Here is a 14,868-nt window from a genome sequence, read left to right as displayed (position 1 = left end):
GAGCTGAGTATAGTTATTTCTTGTCAGAATAGTCTTTATATAACTTTTTCTGTCATTAAAGTTTCTATTTTGTTGTCTCTTACCCTATCGCATCTAGCGACCATATTTTCTTGAGTTTTCTTTTCTTCTCTTCTCTCTACACCCTTTACCATGAGGTATTTCTCCCGTACCATCGTTGGTAATCTTCCTTGCTTCATACCTTCGGGTATTTCTTTGTACTTTTGCTGGTATCCTTCCTACTATCCCTTTTTTCTATCATGGCAGATAAGAAAGGTAGTCCGGATTTTAAAAGGTGTTCTGATTGTGGACATAAATTACCTACATCTGATGCACACTCTTTGTGTGTTTATTGCCTGGGGGCGTCCCTTTTTTCTATCATGGCAGATAAGAAAGGTAGTCCGGATTTTAAAAGGTGTTCTGATTGTGGACATAAATTACATACATCTGATGCACACTCTTTGTGTGTTTATTGCTTGGGGGCGTCCCATTTATCTGTTGACCCGCCCTGTACTATCTGTGAAAAATTTTCTAACACAACCTTATTAGAAAGGAAAAATAAGTTGCTGCTGAAGGGACTTCTTAAATCTCCCTTTTCAGAGGCTTTTTCTGGGTCGGAGGCTTCAACCCCTCCTAGAGCCCATAAGAAAATTTTGGATGTTTCTACCAAGGCCAAGTCTTTGCCTGCATCCCCAGCTGGGGACTCCGACCAACCAAAACCTAAAAAGGCTAAAGTTTCTGCTCTAGAGCTCACTCTGTCAGCCCCAGTGCTTTCAGTGCCTAGACTTTTGGCACCGAGACCTTCGGCTCCATTAGTGATCTTGGCTCCGTCTTCTCCTGCAGCCTTCACTATATCGGCACCGAGGGGCTCCTCGGTGCAGACTATTACGACTACTGTATTGGCACCGACCGCTCAGTCGGCGCAGACCTTGACCACGTCGGCTCCGACATCTTACTCTGAACTGACGCCTCAGTTATTGGCTCCAATTTTGTCGGTTCCAGCTTCAGTACCGACAACCACTTCGGCACCGATCCTTGTGTCAGTGCAGACCGTGACCTCGGCACCAATGACTTCCTTGGTGCAGACACCCGTAGTCCAGTCTCTCTCGGCACCGTTGTTCTCCGTGCGGACTAGTGAGGTGGGCACCGAGTTTGTCTCTTCTGTGGACAGGCCTGTTTTTCCCTTAGTCTCCGTGAGGTCCACTAGAAGCCTTTCCGAACACGACATGTTGCGTCTTGTGGATCAAGTGCTTTTGGCCAGAGATATCCCACCCCCCACGACCTATCCTTCCCTGGGAGGTGATCACCCATCTTCAAAGACCCCTTCTTATTCTCCTCCTTCATTGCCTTTGAAGTCCATTGATATAGCACAGTCTTCCCCCTTTGCGGTTCCCTTTATGGATCTTACTAAGGAACCGCAGTTGCCTTCGTGTCAGGAAAGTTTTGCTATGACCCAGGATGACAGTTGTGACGTGCGTAATTTGCTGCTCCACATCCATCCGGGGACTCTGACACGGCAGGCTGAGCCACTTAGGGGAGGGGTGCCCCTGTCCTGGACACTCACTCCTCTTCAGGTGGATCAGCCTTTCAACTGATGGAGAAGGCTTTCACTTCTGCTGGTGATACTGGACTGTTTATCCATCGCCCTCCTCTAGTACACTGGTTTCAGAAGTCGCACCTAGTGGACACCGGGTGCAAGGGCCTCAGGACATATTCCCACAGGAAACCCCTTTTCCGCTGTCTTCCCCAGCTTCTCCCTCTAAGGAAGTCCACCGGAAAAGTTCATGTAAGAGGAAGCACATGGACTCCACAGAGGAGTTCCTCACTGAAGACACAGACTTTGATGAAGGGGAAGGATCCCCTCGGTCACCCTCTGAGGTATCCTTCAGTGATATCCTCTAAATTCTTAAACAGAGAGGTGACTGACAGCCCTCTAATCCGACCTCTGAGGAGTCTGTGTTCCTGCAGGCTTTTCGCGCCCGGCCCCCTACCTCCTGGTTTACTCCACCTGCCGATGAACTTGTCTGGCTCATCGTGCAGCTGCATGGAAGGCTCCTGACACCATCGAGTCTATTCCCCAGAGGCCAGATAAGATTTTGTCCCCTCCTGCTACAGATCCCCATTGGTCTAAAGGTCTTCCTGTGGATGCTTTGGTGGTGGTGGCCGCAACAAAAAAGGATCTGGTGGAAGAAGAAAGCCAGACTGTCCATCCACCTAGCAAAGAGTCTCGGGCCCTGGACAGGATAGGGAAGCGCACCTTTGCATCAGCAACCTTTACTGTCAGGTCCCTGAATTATATGGCACACTTTACCAGGCTTTAAAGGGATCTGATTTCCAAGCTCTTTGAAACCTTGGCAGGTGCTGTGTCTGATGAGGTCCGTGACAAAGTGGCCTCTCAGCTGGCCACCATTGAGTCAGTATCTAACTCTCTATGCGACTGATATCCCATGTATCAGAAGGAACAGCTCGAGTGGCGGGTTCAGCATTGGTCTTGAGACGACATGCCTGGATGAGCTTGTGCAATTTCGCAGAACCCTTTAAGGCTTCCTTTCTTAATGCTCCCATTGAGGCCTCTTCGTTGTTTGGACCAAAGTTAAAAGCACACTGGCCAGATGTGAACAGGACTGTAAGACCCTTTCTGACGTAGGTGTCCGTTATTCTTCTCTTCAACGTGCTTTCTCCCGAAACCAAAAGAGTGGGAAGATATGGTTCAAGAAATCTCTGGGCCTTTCCGTGACACACAGGTCGAGTTCTCCCCTAGAGGCAGAGGGGGAAACTCACAGGGAAGACGCTCCTTTCGGGGCAGAGGGGGTCCACATAACCAGGGTTCTAGGGACTCTTTCCCTGGCCAGTCCTACCAGCGCTCCTGAAGAGCAGCCCAACTCCTTTCCTCTGGAGGTAGTTGGGGGTCATTTCTCCTTGTACCCTTCTGCCTGGCTAACCGTCACCACCAATTATTGGGTACAAAGGACTATAACCAGAGGTTATCATGTCCCCTTCGATATTTCTCCTGTCCCTTCAAAAAAACCTTCCCGACGTTCCACCCAGTCAAAGGGAAGAAGCAGCACTAGAGATAGAAAAGCTGCTAAGAAAGAGAGTCATCCAAATAGCCCCTCCAGACCAGATAGGATCCAGATTCTACTCAAGACTATTTTTGGTGCCAAAGAAAACCGAGGACTGGAGACCAATTTTGGATCTCAATGTATTGAACAAGTTTGTGAGAGTACAAAAATTCCGGATGGTCACAATACAGTCTATCCTCCTGCTTTTGGAAAAAGATGATCGGATGTGCTCGATAGATCTTCAAGATGCATACTACCACATAAAAGTGGATAGGCCATCAAGAAGATTTATGTGCTTCCGTGCGGGATCCAGTCACTACCAGTGCAGAGTACTGCCCTTCGGACTCTCTACAGCCCCAGAAGTGTTCACAAAGTGCATGGCAGTTGTCACAGCTCACATGCGACTTCAAGGATTCCAGGTGTTTCCATACCTAGACAACTGGCTCATTTCCGCCCCCACCAGACATCTACTGGAAGAAGCCCTGGTATACTCTCTCCTCGCTGCACAAAGGCTAGGCATAGCCATAAACTGGAAAAAATCCAATCTCACCCTATCTCAGTCGACAGAATTCATAGGGGTTATCTTGGATACAAAGAACTGCAAAGCTGCCATGCCAGAACACAGAATTTTAAGGATAAAGCAACAACTGATTCCAATCCTTTCAAGGGAGAAATCCACAGCTCACTCTGTTCTACAGCTGTTGGGTTCCATGGCAGCCTCCAACACCATTGTCCCCCTGGCCAGATTTCATATGAGGCTTCTACAATGGCCACTGCTCACCCAATGGTATCCTTTTCAGCATCCTCTTTCAGCCAAAATTCGAGTAACCCCCCAGGTGCAAACAGGATTTAAATTTGTGGATGACACACAATCTGTCACAATGGTCTCGCCCCTTCTCCCCCCAGCAACCCAAGGCCACAGTGACCACGGACACCTCCCTGATGAGGTGGGGGGACTATGTCAGGGACAGACAGTCCAAGGCACTTGGTCCAAACTGGAGGCCCAACTGCATATAATTGTTCTAGAGCTGAGGGCAGTGCTTTTGGCGTTGCGAGCATTCCATCCACTGCTGCCGTCTGGGACGATTGCGATTCAATCAGACAACATGGTGGTGGTCTGGTACATCACTTCAACAAACAAGGTGGAACCAAATCTTACCCCCTTTGTCGAGAGGCCATGAGGATATGGCAATGGGTGATGGCTACCAACAGTTTTCTTCTAGCAAAGCACATTTCCGGGAGTTCCAACGTGATAGCAGACGGACTCTGCAGGTGCATTCTACAACCTCACGAGTGGTCCCTGAATCCCTTGATAGCGGTGGAGATCTTCCACTGCTGGGGCCATCCTTGCTGCGACCTCTTTGCATCCCCGACCAACTACAAATGCAGTAACCACTTCGCCCTGATTCCCCCTCCAGGACAGTCACCCAGGGACGCTCTAGTCCACGATTGGCCATCGGGTCTTCTTTATGCATTCTCACTTTTTCCTCTCATTCCCCAGTTTCTGAAGAAAGCCCGTCGGTTGAAGAGCAAGGTGATCCTCATAGCACCATATTGGCCTTGTCAGATTTGGTTCCCCTTCCTTTGGCCTCACCTTCTAGATCGACCATGGATTCTCCATCCAACCCCGGAGTTGATCTCACATCCACAGACCCTGATTCATCCCAACCTGAACAGCCTGAAGCTCACAACTTGGCTACTCCAATTCCCTTGATTTCCAGGCAGAATGATCTTTCTTTACCAGTACGTGACATTCTCATTTCATCTCATAAGTCTTCCACTAGAATTACTTATCTAAGCAAGTGGAAAAGATTTACCTGTTGGCTGAAAGATAAACATGTAGATCCCTTCTCAGCACCACTGTCGATAATACTAGACTATCTGACTGATCTTTTCCAGTCGGGTCTGTCTGCTTCTACCATTAGAGTTCATTTGGCTGCAATTTCTAATTTCCATGAGGGTGTCCAATATTCCTCTCTTATGTCTCATAAATTGTGTAAGATCTTCATAAAAGGTGTGAATCATCTGAAGCCACCTTTTAGAGAACCTATTCAACCATGGGATCTATCATTAGTTCTACAAGCTCTGACAATGCCACCCTTCGAACCAGCTTCTTCTTGTGACCTCAAGTATTTGTCATGGAAAACCTTGTTTTTAGTCACCATTACTTCTGACAGACATATTTCTGAGCTTCTAGCTTTATGTATCAAGAGTCTATACTTGATTTTTCATAGAGATAGAGTGTCTTTAAGAACTAATATTTCATTTCTGCCCAAATTGATCTCTGAAATGTCTATTAATCAAACCATTGAATTGCCAGTTTTCTTTCCCAATCATTCAAACAGAGGAGAATATTGCCTGCATACCCTAGATATCCACAGGCAAATCCATTTTTACTTTAACAGGACTAGGTCCTTTCGTAAATCTGACCAGCTATTTTTGGCCTATTTTGGACCTAGATTAGGATCTGCTGTTGCTAAGGTCACATTAGCTAGATGACAAATTGAAGAAACAAACCCAAGACAGGGTCCAACTAAAATCACAAAACAGGAAATCGGACCACTGCACACAGACTAGATTGGTAGGTGATAGATAAATCCTTTATTACAGACTTAGCGCTTTCACCATAACATATGGCATCCTCTGAGGATGCCATATGTTATGGTGAAAGCGCTAAGTCTGTAATAAAGGATTTATCCTATCGCCTACCAACCTAGTCTGTGTGCAGTGGTCTGATTTCCTGTTTTGTGACATTAACTAGATGGTTGAAGGACTGTGTGACCTTCATGTATACACAATGTAATATCCCGTTGCCTACTACCATGAAGGCTCATTCGACAAGGTCGGTGGCAACTTCTGCTGCCTTCCATGCCAGAGCTTCTTTACATGATATCTGTGCAGCTGCAACTTGGGCTACGCATTAGACCTTCGTCAATCATTACAAATTGGATTTGGCCTCCTGGGGAAGAGCATCTTTTGGTTCTATGGTGCTCAGGAATGTCCTTCCATTAGAGCCTCCCAGGAATATTGGTAGCTGGGGATTCTGTCCCATGTGTAAGGAATGAACGAGGATTAACAATATCAGATAAAAAAGTTATGTCTTACCAAAGCATTCCATCTGTATTATTGATCCTCGTTCAGTCATTACGACCCTTCCTCCTTCCCCCTCCTGTGGCTTCTAGTGGATCTCACCATCCGCTTCTATTAGGTCATTTGACCAGAGGTAGCCTCTACCTTCTTTTGACTTGCAAACTCAATCTGAGGTAACAGGGAGAAGGGGGATTATGGTTAAGAGTTTAGCTCGAGAGTTTGTAGCTGAAGCGAGCTTGGAAAATGGTCAGCTCGGTTCCAAGGTCGGAACCGATACCCCATACGTAATGACTGAACGAGGATGAACAATACAGATGGGACGTTATGGTAAGGCATAACTTCTTTTTTTCCATCTGCAAAAAGAAGGGAGTATAATGTTGTATTGCACTACACAGCTGAATTTTCTGATTGTAATTATGAGTTGTTGTTATACTATGGAAGATGGATTACTGCAATCACAAGTTCCTGTGAGTCCCAGAATGGGAGAGAAGTAAAGAAAGCTGCTAGCACTGTTGGCTGTGAGTGCTTTACTCACCATTTACAGTTCCACTGAGTGATGGTGCAAGCCCAGCATTTAATAGGGACAAAGCACTATTGATGAAGATTCTGTTATGAAGATGATATACAACATGAATATTCCCTAATGTAATGATTTAATCTTAGGGTGATCTGTCTTTTAAGATGTACTGTTATGCTTCATGCAGTTGTGCTGTCTGAGTGCTAACAAGTTTTGGTTTTATAGGGCTCACATGCACACAAGCATCACTAGATATGTTGACATGACACCAGTGGTAGCTTAGGCAGGGGGACATAACACCTATGGAAAATGCTCAAAATTACTGCAGCTTTACTAGTAAGCAACATGTATGTTATAATGTACTGCTTTAATGACTTTTCTCTAAAATTGTCTGTTAGTGCAGTTGTGTGAGTAAACTTGCATTATCAGGGTGTTTTAGTCACTTGAAAATGAAGTGTCAGGCCCATTGTGAAAGTGAATGCTCGAATGGATCCAGCTAGTAATCAGACTTGAAAGTAGTAGAGAAACAACCACACATTTCTACTGTCTTTTCAGAGAAAAATAATTTAATAAAAAGTCAGAGTGGAAAGAAATGTCAGAAGAATTGTTAAGTAGGTTTGATATGTAGTACAGCGTGAGGCTTGCATAACTGATGTGTTTATGCTTGATTTAAGGATAGTGGCTATAGTAGTTACATAAATAGTACAGAGGCAGAATAGAGGAATCAGCCTGAAAAGAAAGGTTGGTGGAGGGAGTCACAGTTACCAGACCGAAAGCTCCAAATTCACTGTAGACTTAAATACATTTTTTCTTTATGGAAAGAGTGGTAGCTGAATGCAACATGCGCCTAGAGTTGCAGTTGGACTGTAGGACTACTGAAACTTTCAAGAATATAAGAGACCATTGGTAGAGAGAAGCGTGAGATGTTGGTCTTTCTCTGCCATTGTGCATATGTAATAGTAATGTAAGAAAAAGTCATATTGATTGTGGGTACCTGTGAGTGACGAGATGAATAATTATGGAGTAGATAACAGACAGGCTGGAGTCTCTAACAGAAGATCAGTAGCTGGGACAAACGACATGCTGATGTGCATAACCAGTAGAATAAAGCCTTAGAGGAAGGAAGTTCTATTCCATTTTATGAGACAATATATACGTACATACAAAGAAATGTTTCAAGCATGGGCATTAATGACCTTCTAGCCTGCCAGTATACCAAAACAGTTGTTCTCATAACAAGTGTCCAGGCTGTTCTTAAAAATATCTAAATAAGTGCTTGCTTTAATGCAATTTCTGTTCCATGCATCGGCTGCTGTGTCAGAGAACTAATTACTACACTTCTCATTCCTATAGAATATTCTACATAGGTTGTCTGATTCTCTACTGCTTTTTGATAACCACAAACATTCCCAGAGATAGCTGTCTCTAAATGCCCTATGTACCTGAATAAGATCTCTTAAACATCTATGAGACACTGTATAAATTCAAATATTTTTGTGTTTCATAATAACTTAAATTTTCACATCCATGAATGCCCTTGAATATTTCCACTTTCCAGTTTACTCATGCTTGTTTTCGTATAAGATTTCCACATTGCATTTCATATTCAAGTTTGGGTCTAACGACTTCATCATTTCTGATTTCCTAGATTTTATAAATCTATTTACACAACCTATTGTCCTATAACTGTCATTAACCAATTGGTTGATATGATTAGAAATGCTCAAAGATGGATCTACCCATATACCCAGGTCCTTAAACGAATCTACATTTTCAATCACTGTGTGCTGTATTAAATATTCACCTTTCAATGTCTCCCAAATCTCATATGCTTAGTTTTTAATGTATTTATCAGCATATTATTCTGCTGTGCCCAAATGGTCAATTTAGTCATGTTATTTTGCAGACATACCCCATCTGAGACTCATGTAATCAGTTTAAAAACAAAAAGCGATAGCTGAAAAACTGCTTGACACGAGCCTCTTGTAAAAAATAAAAAAAAATTTTTACAAAAAGCTCGTGTCAAGCAGTTTTTCCGCTATCGCTTTTTGTTTTTGTTTTTAAGTTTGAGTATACGTTTTATACACAGTTTGTCATGTAATCAGTTTACCCAGTTTCAGGTCATCTGCATACAGACTGTGGAACACTTTAAATGAAAAAGATAGGTCTGAAAGATATAGTCTAAATACAAAGGGCCTAGGACAGAGCCCTGTGGGACGCCCTGACTGTAACCAAGAATTTCACTCGTCCAGTTGCTGTACTGTACTTGCTGTGTCCTATTTGTAAGCAGTGGTATCATACTTGAAGTGGTGTCTGGTTACATTGATTGTATATTAAGAGGGATGATAAATTGGATGAAGGCATACAGTGTACCACTATGGTGAATGCACAGCCTGGGAGAATGGACAATAGCAGTATGATTTTAATATTCAAATAGCGTAATGGAGTATGATGGGGAAATAAGAGTAGGTGAGGAGGAGACATGTTTGTTCATTAATTAGTGAGAGGTTTAAGACAGAAAATAAGTGATGCTTTTCAAGTAAGAACTTATTTAATTTGTTGTATGCACTGCTGAGGGTGGTGATGGAACAGTATATGGGGTGGATTGTAGGTAATGTACAGTAAATGTAGGAGTGAAATGAAGCTGAATTGGGACAGACAAATGGAGAAGTTTATGTAACTGCATATATATGTCTGTTCTGCATTTTCATAAGCAGGAGTAATTTTTTTCTTCCTGCTTCTTGTACATTCATAATTTACTTATCCTGGATTACTCAGCTGAGAGAGTAATTATGTGTCTACTGCAGAATTTTATGGGATTGTGAGCTTTGTTGTATAGATTCCATTTAGTGTAACTTTACACATTGCAGAAATTAATTAGAGTGGTTTGTACTTGTTAAATTTTTTATCCATTAGATAAAATGAATGCATATTTTATTGTCTTTTTTAGCCTGTCCCATAGCCGATCCTATTGTTTGTAATGAACCATCAAAAATTCCTGTTGCTGGAAAACCCTTCAAATTGGAATGCACAATTCATTCATTTTATCCCGAACCAATTACCATCTGTTGGCTTAAAGATGGTGAGCCTTTGCCAATAATTTCTGATGACACTGTTGAGATGAATGGTCCTGATGAGAACAACCTCTATGAAGTCAAGACTCAAAAGACTATTATACCAGCTATGCAAGATAAAGGAAAAAAGGTTGTTTGCAAGGCAGACCATGAAACCCTACTCGTTAAATCAGAATTCACTCTGTGTATAATAGGTAAGCTATTAACTTTCCATTTCATGTACAGCAGCTGTGAGTCAGTGAACTAAATAGGGACTGGGGAGCATGAAGAGTATATAGCAGTGTGTTTGCAGTTTCTTTTGCAGTGTTATGGTATCTGCACTTCCTGCTTTAGTAACAAATGTTATTGCTTGTAATATTGTCACTTTAGTGTTAAATTGGTCAAAGACTAAGAAGCTCATTGGCGAAATGGAATGGTATCTTTGTTGAAGGTAAGTAGTGATTTATTTCTACTGAAATTTGTCAGTGGCAAGGCTTCATTTGACGGAGAAAGAGCTAATGCTTTAGATCAGAACTTCGGAATTGAATTTTGTTTGGCTAGATTACACAGATGAAACTGAATCTAGCAAACGTATGCTAAGGTGGGTACCTAGATGAAAGTAGCCAAATGAAATAATGGGAGGGAATGCCGATAACTGATTTTAGTAACACAGTGACTTTAAGGGATTAGAGAGCGTCTAGTCAGAGCAGTAGAATGACCAGGGAGAATAAACTGTTTATAGAAGTTGGATACAATGTGTAATGAACTATACAAGGTATTCTGATGACAGAGTGGCATGCTGGAGAAATGAATCGGATATGGTGTACATGGTTACTTTTGATTTTGAAGATTATATGAATTTTATTTGAGAGGAATTCTGGAATGATTATATCCAGTAGGATCATTATTTTTTCTGAATTCTGAACAGTTCCAACAGTGTCAATACGTGTTAAGAACTATACCTCCTCCATCCTGTGCTGGTGCCCTTGCACCTGGGTTAAGTGGCATGTTTACTACCTGAACACTTAGTTCGTTTCTGCTGTTGCTCTGTCCAGATATCCTCCTAGCAGTTATTGAAGAAATGAGTTCATGTTCATTGACAAAAGTCTAAGTTTAACTTTCCCCAGCTAAGCATCAGTATCAGCTGTTCTTCACTCTAATATCAACTCTGAAGATTTACTTTTAGCTTTGTTAGACTTTGACTTTGTGTTGACCAGCATGACTTGTGAAGTAGTTTTTCTGTGATGATACCAGATTTGATGTTATCTTTTCTAGTAGCAGGCACCCTATTGATGCAGGTCCTTCCTGTAATGATCTCACAAATGTTGGCCTGTCCATCATTAACTGCAAAGGTGCATGACCAGTGGTCAGATAATTGTAGTTTTATCACTTCCTCGCACACCCTTTAGTTGGGGAATGCAGGACACACCACCTTAGGTCTTCCCTGAATGGCGTCTGCTGGACTAGTAGGAGTAACCTAGGTTGTCATAGCATAAAAAAGGGAGGCATTCTGGAAAAGGAATTATTATTCACATTCTTCAGAATTCTGTTTTCCTAAGAGAATCACATTTCTTACTGCTTCCCTGAGGGTCTAACAGGGATGATAAGCCTTCCTCATTCACAAACTCTCCTTAGTAATTACCCTACTTTGAAACAGCTATGAGAAGGATGTATTTTTGAGCTAGCCCTGATTTTACTGGCCAAGAATTATAGAATAGGTTGTCTAAATTGTCAGTCCAGTAGTAGTCTAGATAATTTCAGAAAGAAGAACCCTTTGATATAGATAGTTTTGACTTGCTGCCTAGCCCACATATCCATCCTCTGCTTTTATCTACTATATAGATTTCTTCTTTATTTTTCTTTTCTTGTTTTTGAATTTGTATTTTAGTTTATTTTAATGTGATTGTTGAGACGGTTGGTCTTCTGTAAAGTAATGGTAACCCACCTTGTACTGGTGGCCATCTCGCAGTTTTTGCTGCTGTCACGGTCTGCTACCAGTTTTTTTTTTTGTTTACACTGTACTCTGCTCTGTAGCAGTTTCAGTATCTCGCATCATTGCCAACTACTGCTGTGGACCCAAGAAGTATAGGCTGTGAGGTGATCTAATTTGAGGGTTGGACCGAGGTGAGATTGATTTTGCGATCCACAGTGAAACCGATGCTTGGATGATGGTGATGAGAGAAGCTGGCATGGTGCAGTGTGACCTGCTTTTCATTTTTTGGTCACCAAGAACTGTTACTTTTGTGGTATGGTCATTTGCAGGTCTTTTGATTCAGTTGACAGCAAACATGCTGCTTGTATTTGTGTGAGGCAGTGATTTGTTTGCACTGCCATTTTCAGTATTGAATTTCCTTTGGATTGCATCTGATGTGTTTGAACTGAGAAGAGCTGTGCTTCAAGCTTATCTGGATTATATTTGTTGCATGTTATGTGGCAGATCTGCTCAGGGTTTCAGTAAATGATAAATCCAGCTTTACACAAAGAAAGGAGCCAAAAGACTCTTATCTCGGTCTACTAAGAGGACTTGGCTATATCTCATGGCCTTCAGCAGTACTAATTGCTGGCAGTTGATCTTTTAGGCATTTAGAATGGTTGCATGGCAGATTAGCAGTGTGTTCATTCAGATGAGTTACAGTCACCTTTACTCTGTGGACATAGCAAATTCTGATGTAGTCTCTTTGAGGAAAGAGAGAGAGATGGTCAGGGAATCCATCACCCATGAAGAAAGACAAAGCTGTGTAGCAGTAGATCTGCAGTCAGGCTTATGTTAGGGACATTCAGATCGATTCCACAGATGGAATATAGGATATACATTTTATGCCATTTGTTTTTTGGTCCTAAGAAAACTAAGGTCCTAGATGCATCCTTGGATTGAGTGCCTTTCTAGAAGGTTACTAAATGTACTCTGTAGACATGATGGATGTCTGTTGGCAATTGAAAATTCTTGATGGTCTATCCTTAATACTCATTTCTCTCCATGGGAAGCCAGGACTTTCAGAACTATTTTCTTCTCCTTTGGCTTTGAAAATGTTTACTAGCTGCTTCTATACTTTGCAGCCTTGCAAGACTGAAATTTGCTGATGGTTCCATCATGGATGACTTCCTGTAGTTAGTACGTTCCGGGAATTGTCTTTATTCAAATTGTCATTTATGCTACTTTGACTCCATTCCTTTGACATTTCTGGCAAAGCCTTTCTATTGTAGGTAAGTTTTACAGTCGGGTCTGCTTCATTTGACTGGAGCCTACTTGGATGGAATATTTGCCTGAAAAGTCACATTCGACTGAAGTCAGTCTTTACCAAACTAAGAACTGATCAAAGTGCAACAGTGTGGAAAAAAGGGCGAGACAACATATTTAATCACATATGGATGTAGTTAATACTTAGGACACTGTTTTTGCAAGGAAGAAGCCCCCTTGTGCACTCCATGTATGGAGCTTGAAACCCGCACTCTTTTACTTAGAGAGTGGAAGAGAACACAGCACTGCTTCATGGCTGCCTGAATGGCAGTCACCGTCTCTTGCCCTGTTCCCTAGCGAAATTCCCAAGTAAAGGAATAAGAGGACCACATCCAGTCAAGGAAAAGCTCAGTGTTTAGCAAGCATGGGGCAAAACTTGCATCAAAAACTATAAAGATAAGTTAGACAGTCAAAACACTTTTATAGGGTTAATGAGAGTTTCAAGACTGTTTTAGTTTAATGTCCAAATACACTTTACCAATACCCAGTCTGAGACTCTACCTGCTTTCTCAAGGAGGGAGAGGTCAGTTAGTCCCAGAGTAAATGTTAGAGATCTTGAGAGTTCTAGTTTAATTTGAAGAAAGTTATAGACTCTTATTGCTTAAACTGCAAAGGAAGTTATTCCAGTGAATGCGGAGGTGGTAGGTAATGAATGTATTTTTGCATCATGTTCTTTTTGTCGAGTGATGAAGGTTCAGGTCTCTGGTTCTATTGTTAGATGAGCTGCTTCTCTTACGAGATCAAGGACTGATGGATCTCTAATGGCACTGTAAGTGAGGCACAGATCACCCTCCTGGGCTCAATAGGATGCAAGGTACAGGGATAGGGCTTTCATTCTCTCCTAACAAGTAAGGTTCTTTGATCTTTTTTGTAAGGAAACTCTTGGCCTTTTTGAGTTTGAGTTACCATGTGAGATGCATACTAAGTGGAGTGTCGTACTCAATAATTGGTCTTGATCAGTGCTGAATACAGAGGGATAATAACATCTTTGGACTGAGACAAAATACCTTTGGCCCCTAGTTCTGCTAAGTAGGTCTTCCTGGCACCATTTGCCATGTGATGATCAAAGGAGAAGGAACTTTCATCCCAAGTGCCCAGGTCACTTGACAGCCTTTTCATTTTGTAAGAGTGTGTTTTCTGTACTGCATATTGTGGACAACTTCTGTTTTCTGAAAGAAATAATACTACACTTCTTAGGATTTGATTTATGTGTGTTTTTATGTATTAACTAAGGTAATTTCTTTTAAAGGGTGAAGATATCTGAAAGGGTTTTTACAACTGCATCCAGTTTGCAGTCATCTGCAAACATGGATATCCAGAGCTCCTGGTGGTTATTTTTGAGATCAGAGAAGTAGATGACAAACAGGAGAGGATGATAGTTTCCTTACAATTCTGGCATGAGGTATGGTGTCAGTTGTTTTGACCAGATAAAGATAAGTTGTATGAGCAGCATTTTTACTGTTTGCAGCTTGTATAATCCTCTCAAATAAATCATCAAGGCTTAAAAGGCATGGTCTCCCTGTGATAAACTAGTAGAACAATGCAGATAGCTGATAAAATCCAAAAAAGCACAACACACGTTGGATAAAAGACTTTATAGAAACGCAAAGCTTTCAGGTAAGACCCTTTCTCAATACTGAATACATCCAAGTAAAAAAGCAAATGCTTATATACAAGCCCAAGGACACATGACCGCAGCCAAAGTCATGTGACAAACTTTACAAAATACATTTTATCAAAACATAAAATATATTAAAAAACATATAAGTCCTATAGAATTATCCTATACAAAACTTAAAGATATAAAAAATTTTAAAATATATCTATATATAAAAAACATAGCAATAGCTATAATATATTACTTTATTTCACATTACGTTGTAATCTTGTAAGAATAGGTTTAATGCTGAC

At 41.7% G+C, this 14,868-nt stretch overlaps 1 protein-coding gene across 1 annotated transcript in view; it reads left to right on the top strand.

Moving 5' to 3' along the window:
* LOC122810504 overlaps positions 1-14,868 on the top strand; it is a 947,661-nt gene that overhangs the window by 721,408 nt on the left and 211,385 nt on the right. The window contains exon 7 of the mRNA XM_044082086.1: positions 9,617-9,934. Coding sequence (XP_043938021.1) covers positions 9,617-9,934 — 318 coding nt within the window. The remainder of the gene's footprint in view (positions 1-9,616; positions 9,935-14,868) is intronic.

This window comes from Protopterus annectens, chromosome 9.part0, assembly GCF_019279795.1.
Source record: "Protopterus annectens isolate FY-2018-M chromosome 9.part0, PAN1.0, whole genome shotgun sequence".
In the NCBI taxonomy this organism is placed as follows: Eukaryota; Metazoa; Chordata; order Ceratodontiformes; family Protopteridae; genus Protopterus; species Protopterus annectens.
This window is presented reverse-complemented; position numbering and strand designations above follow the sequence as displayed.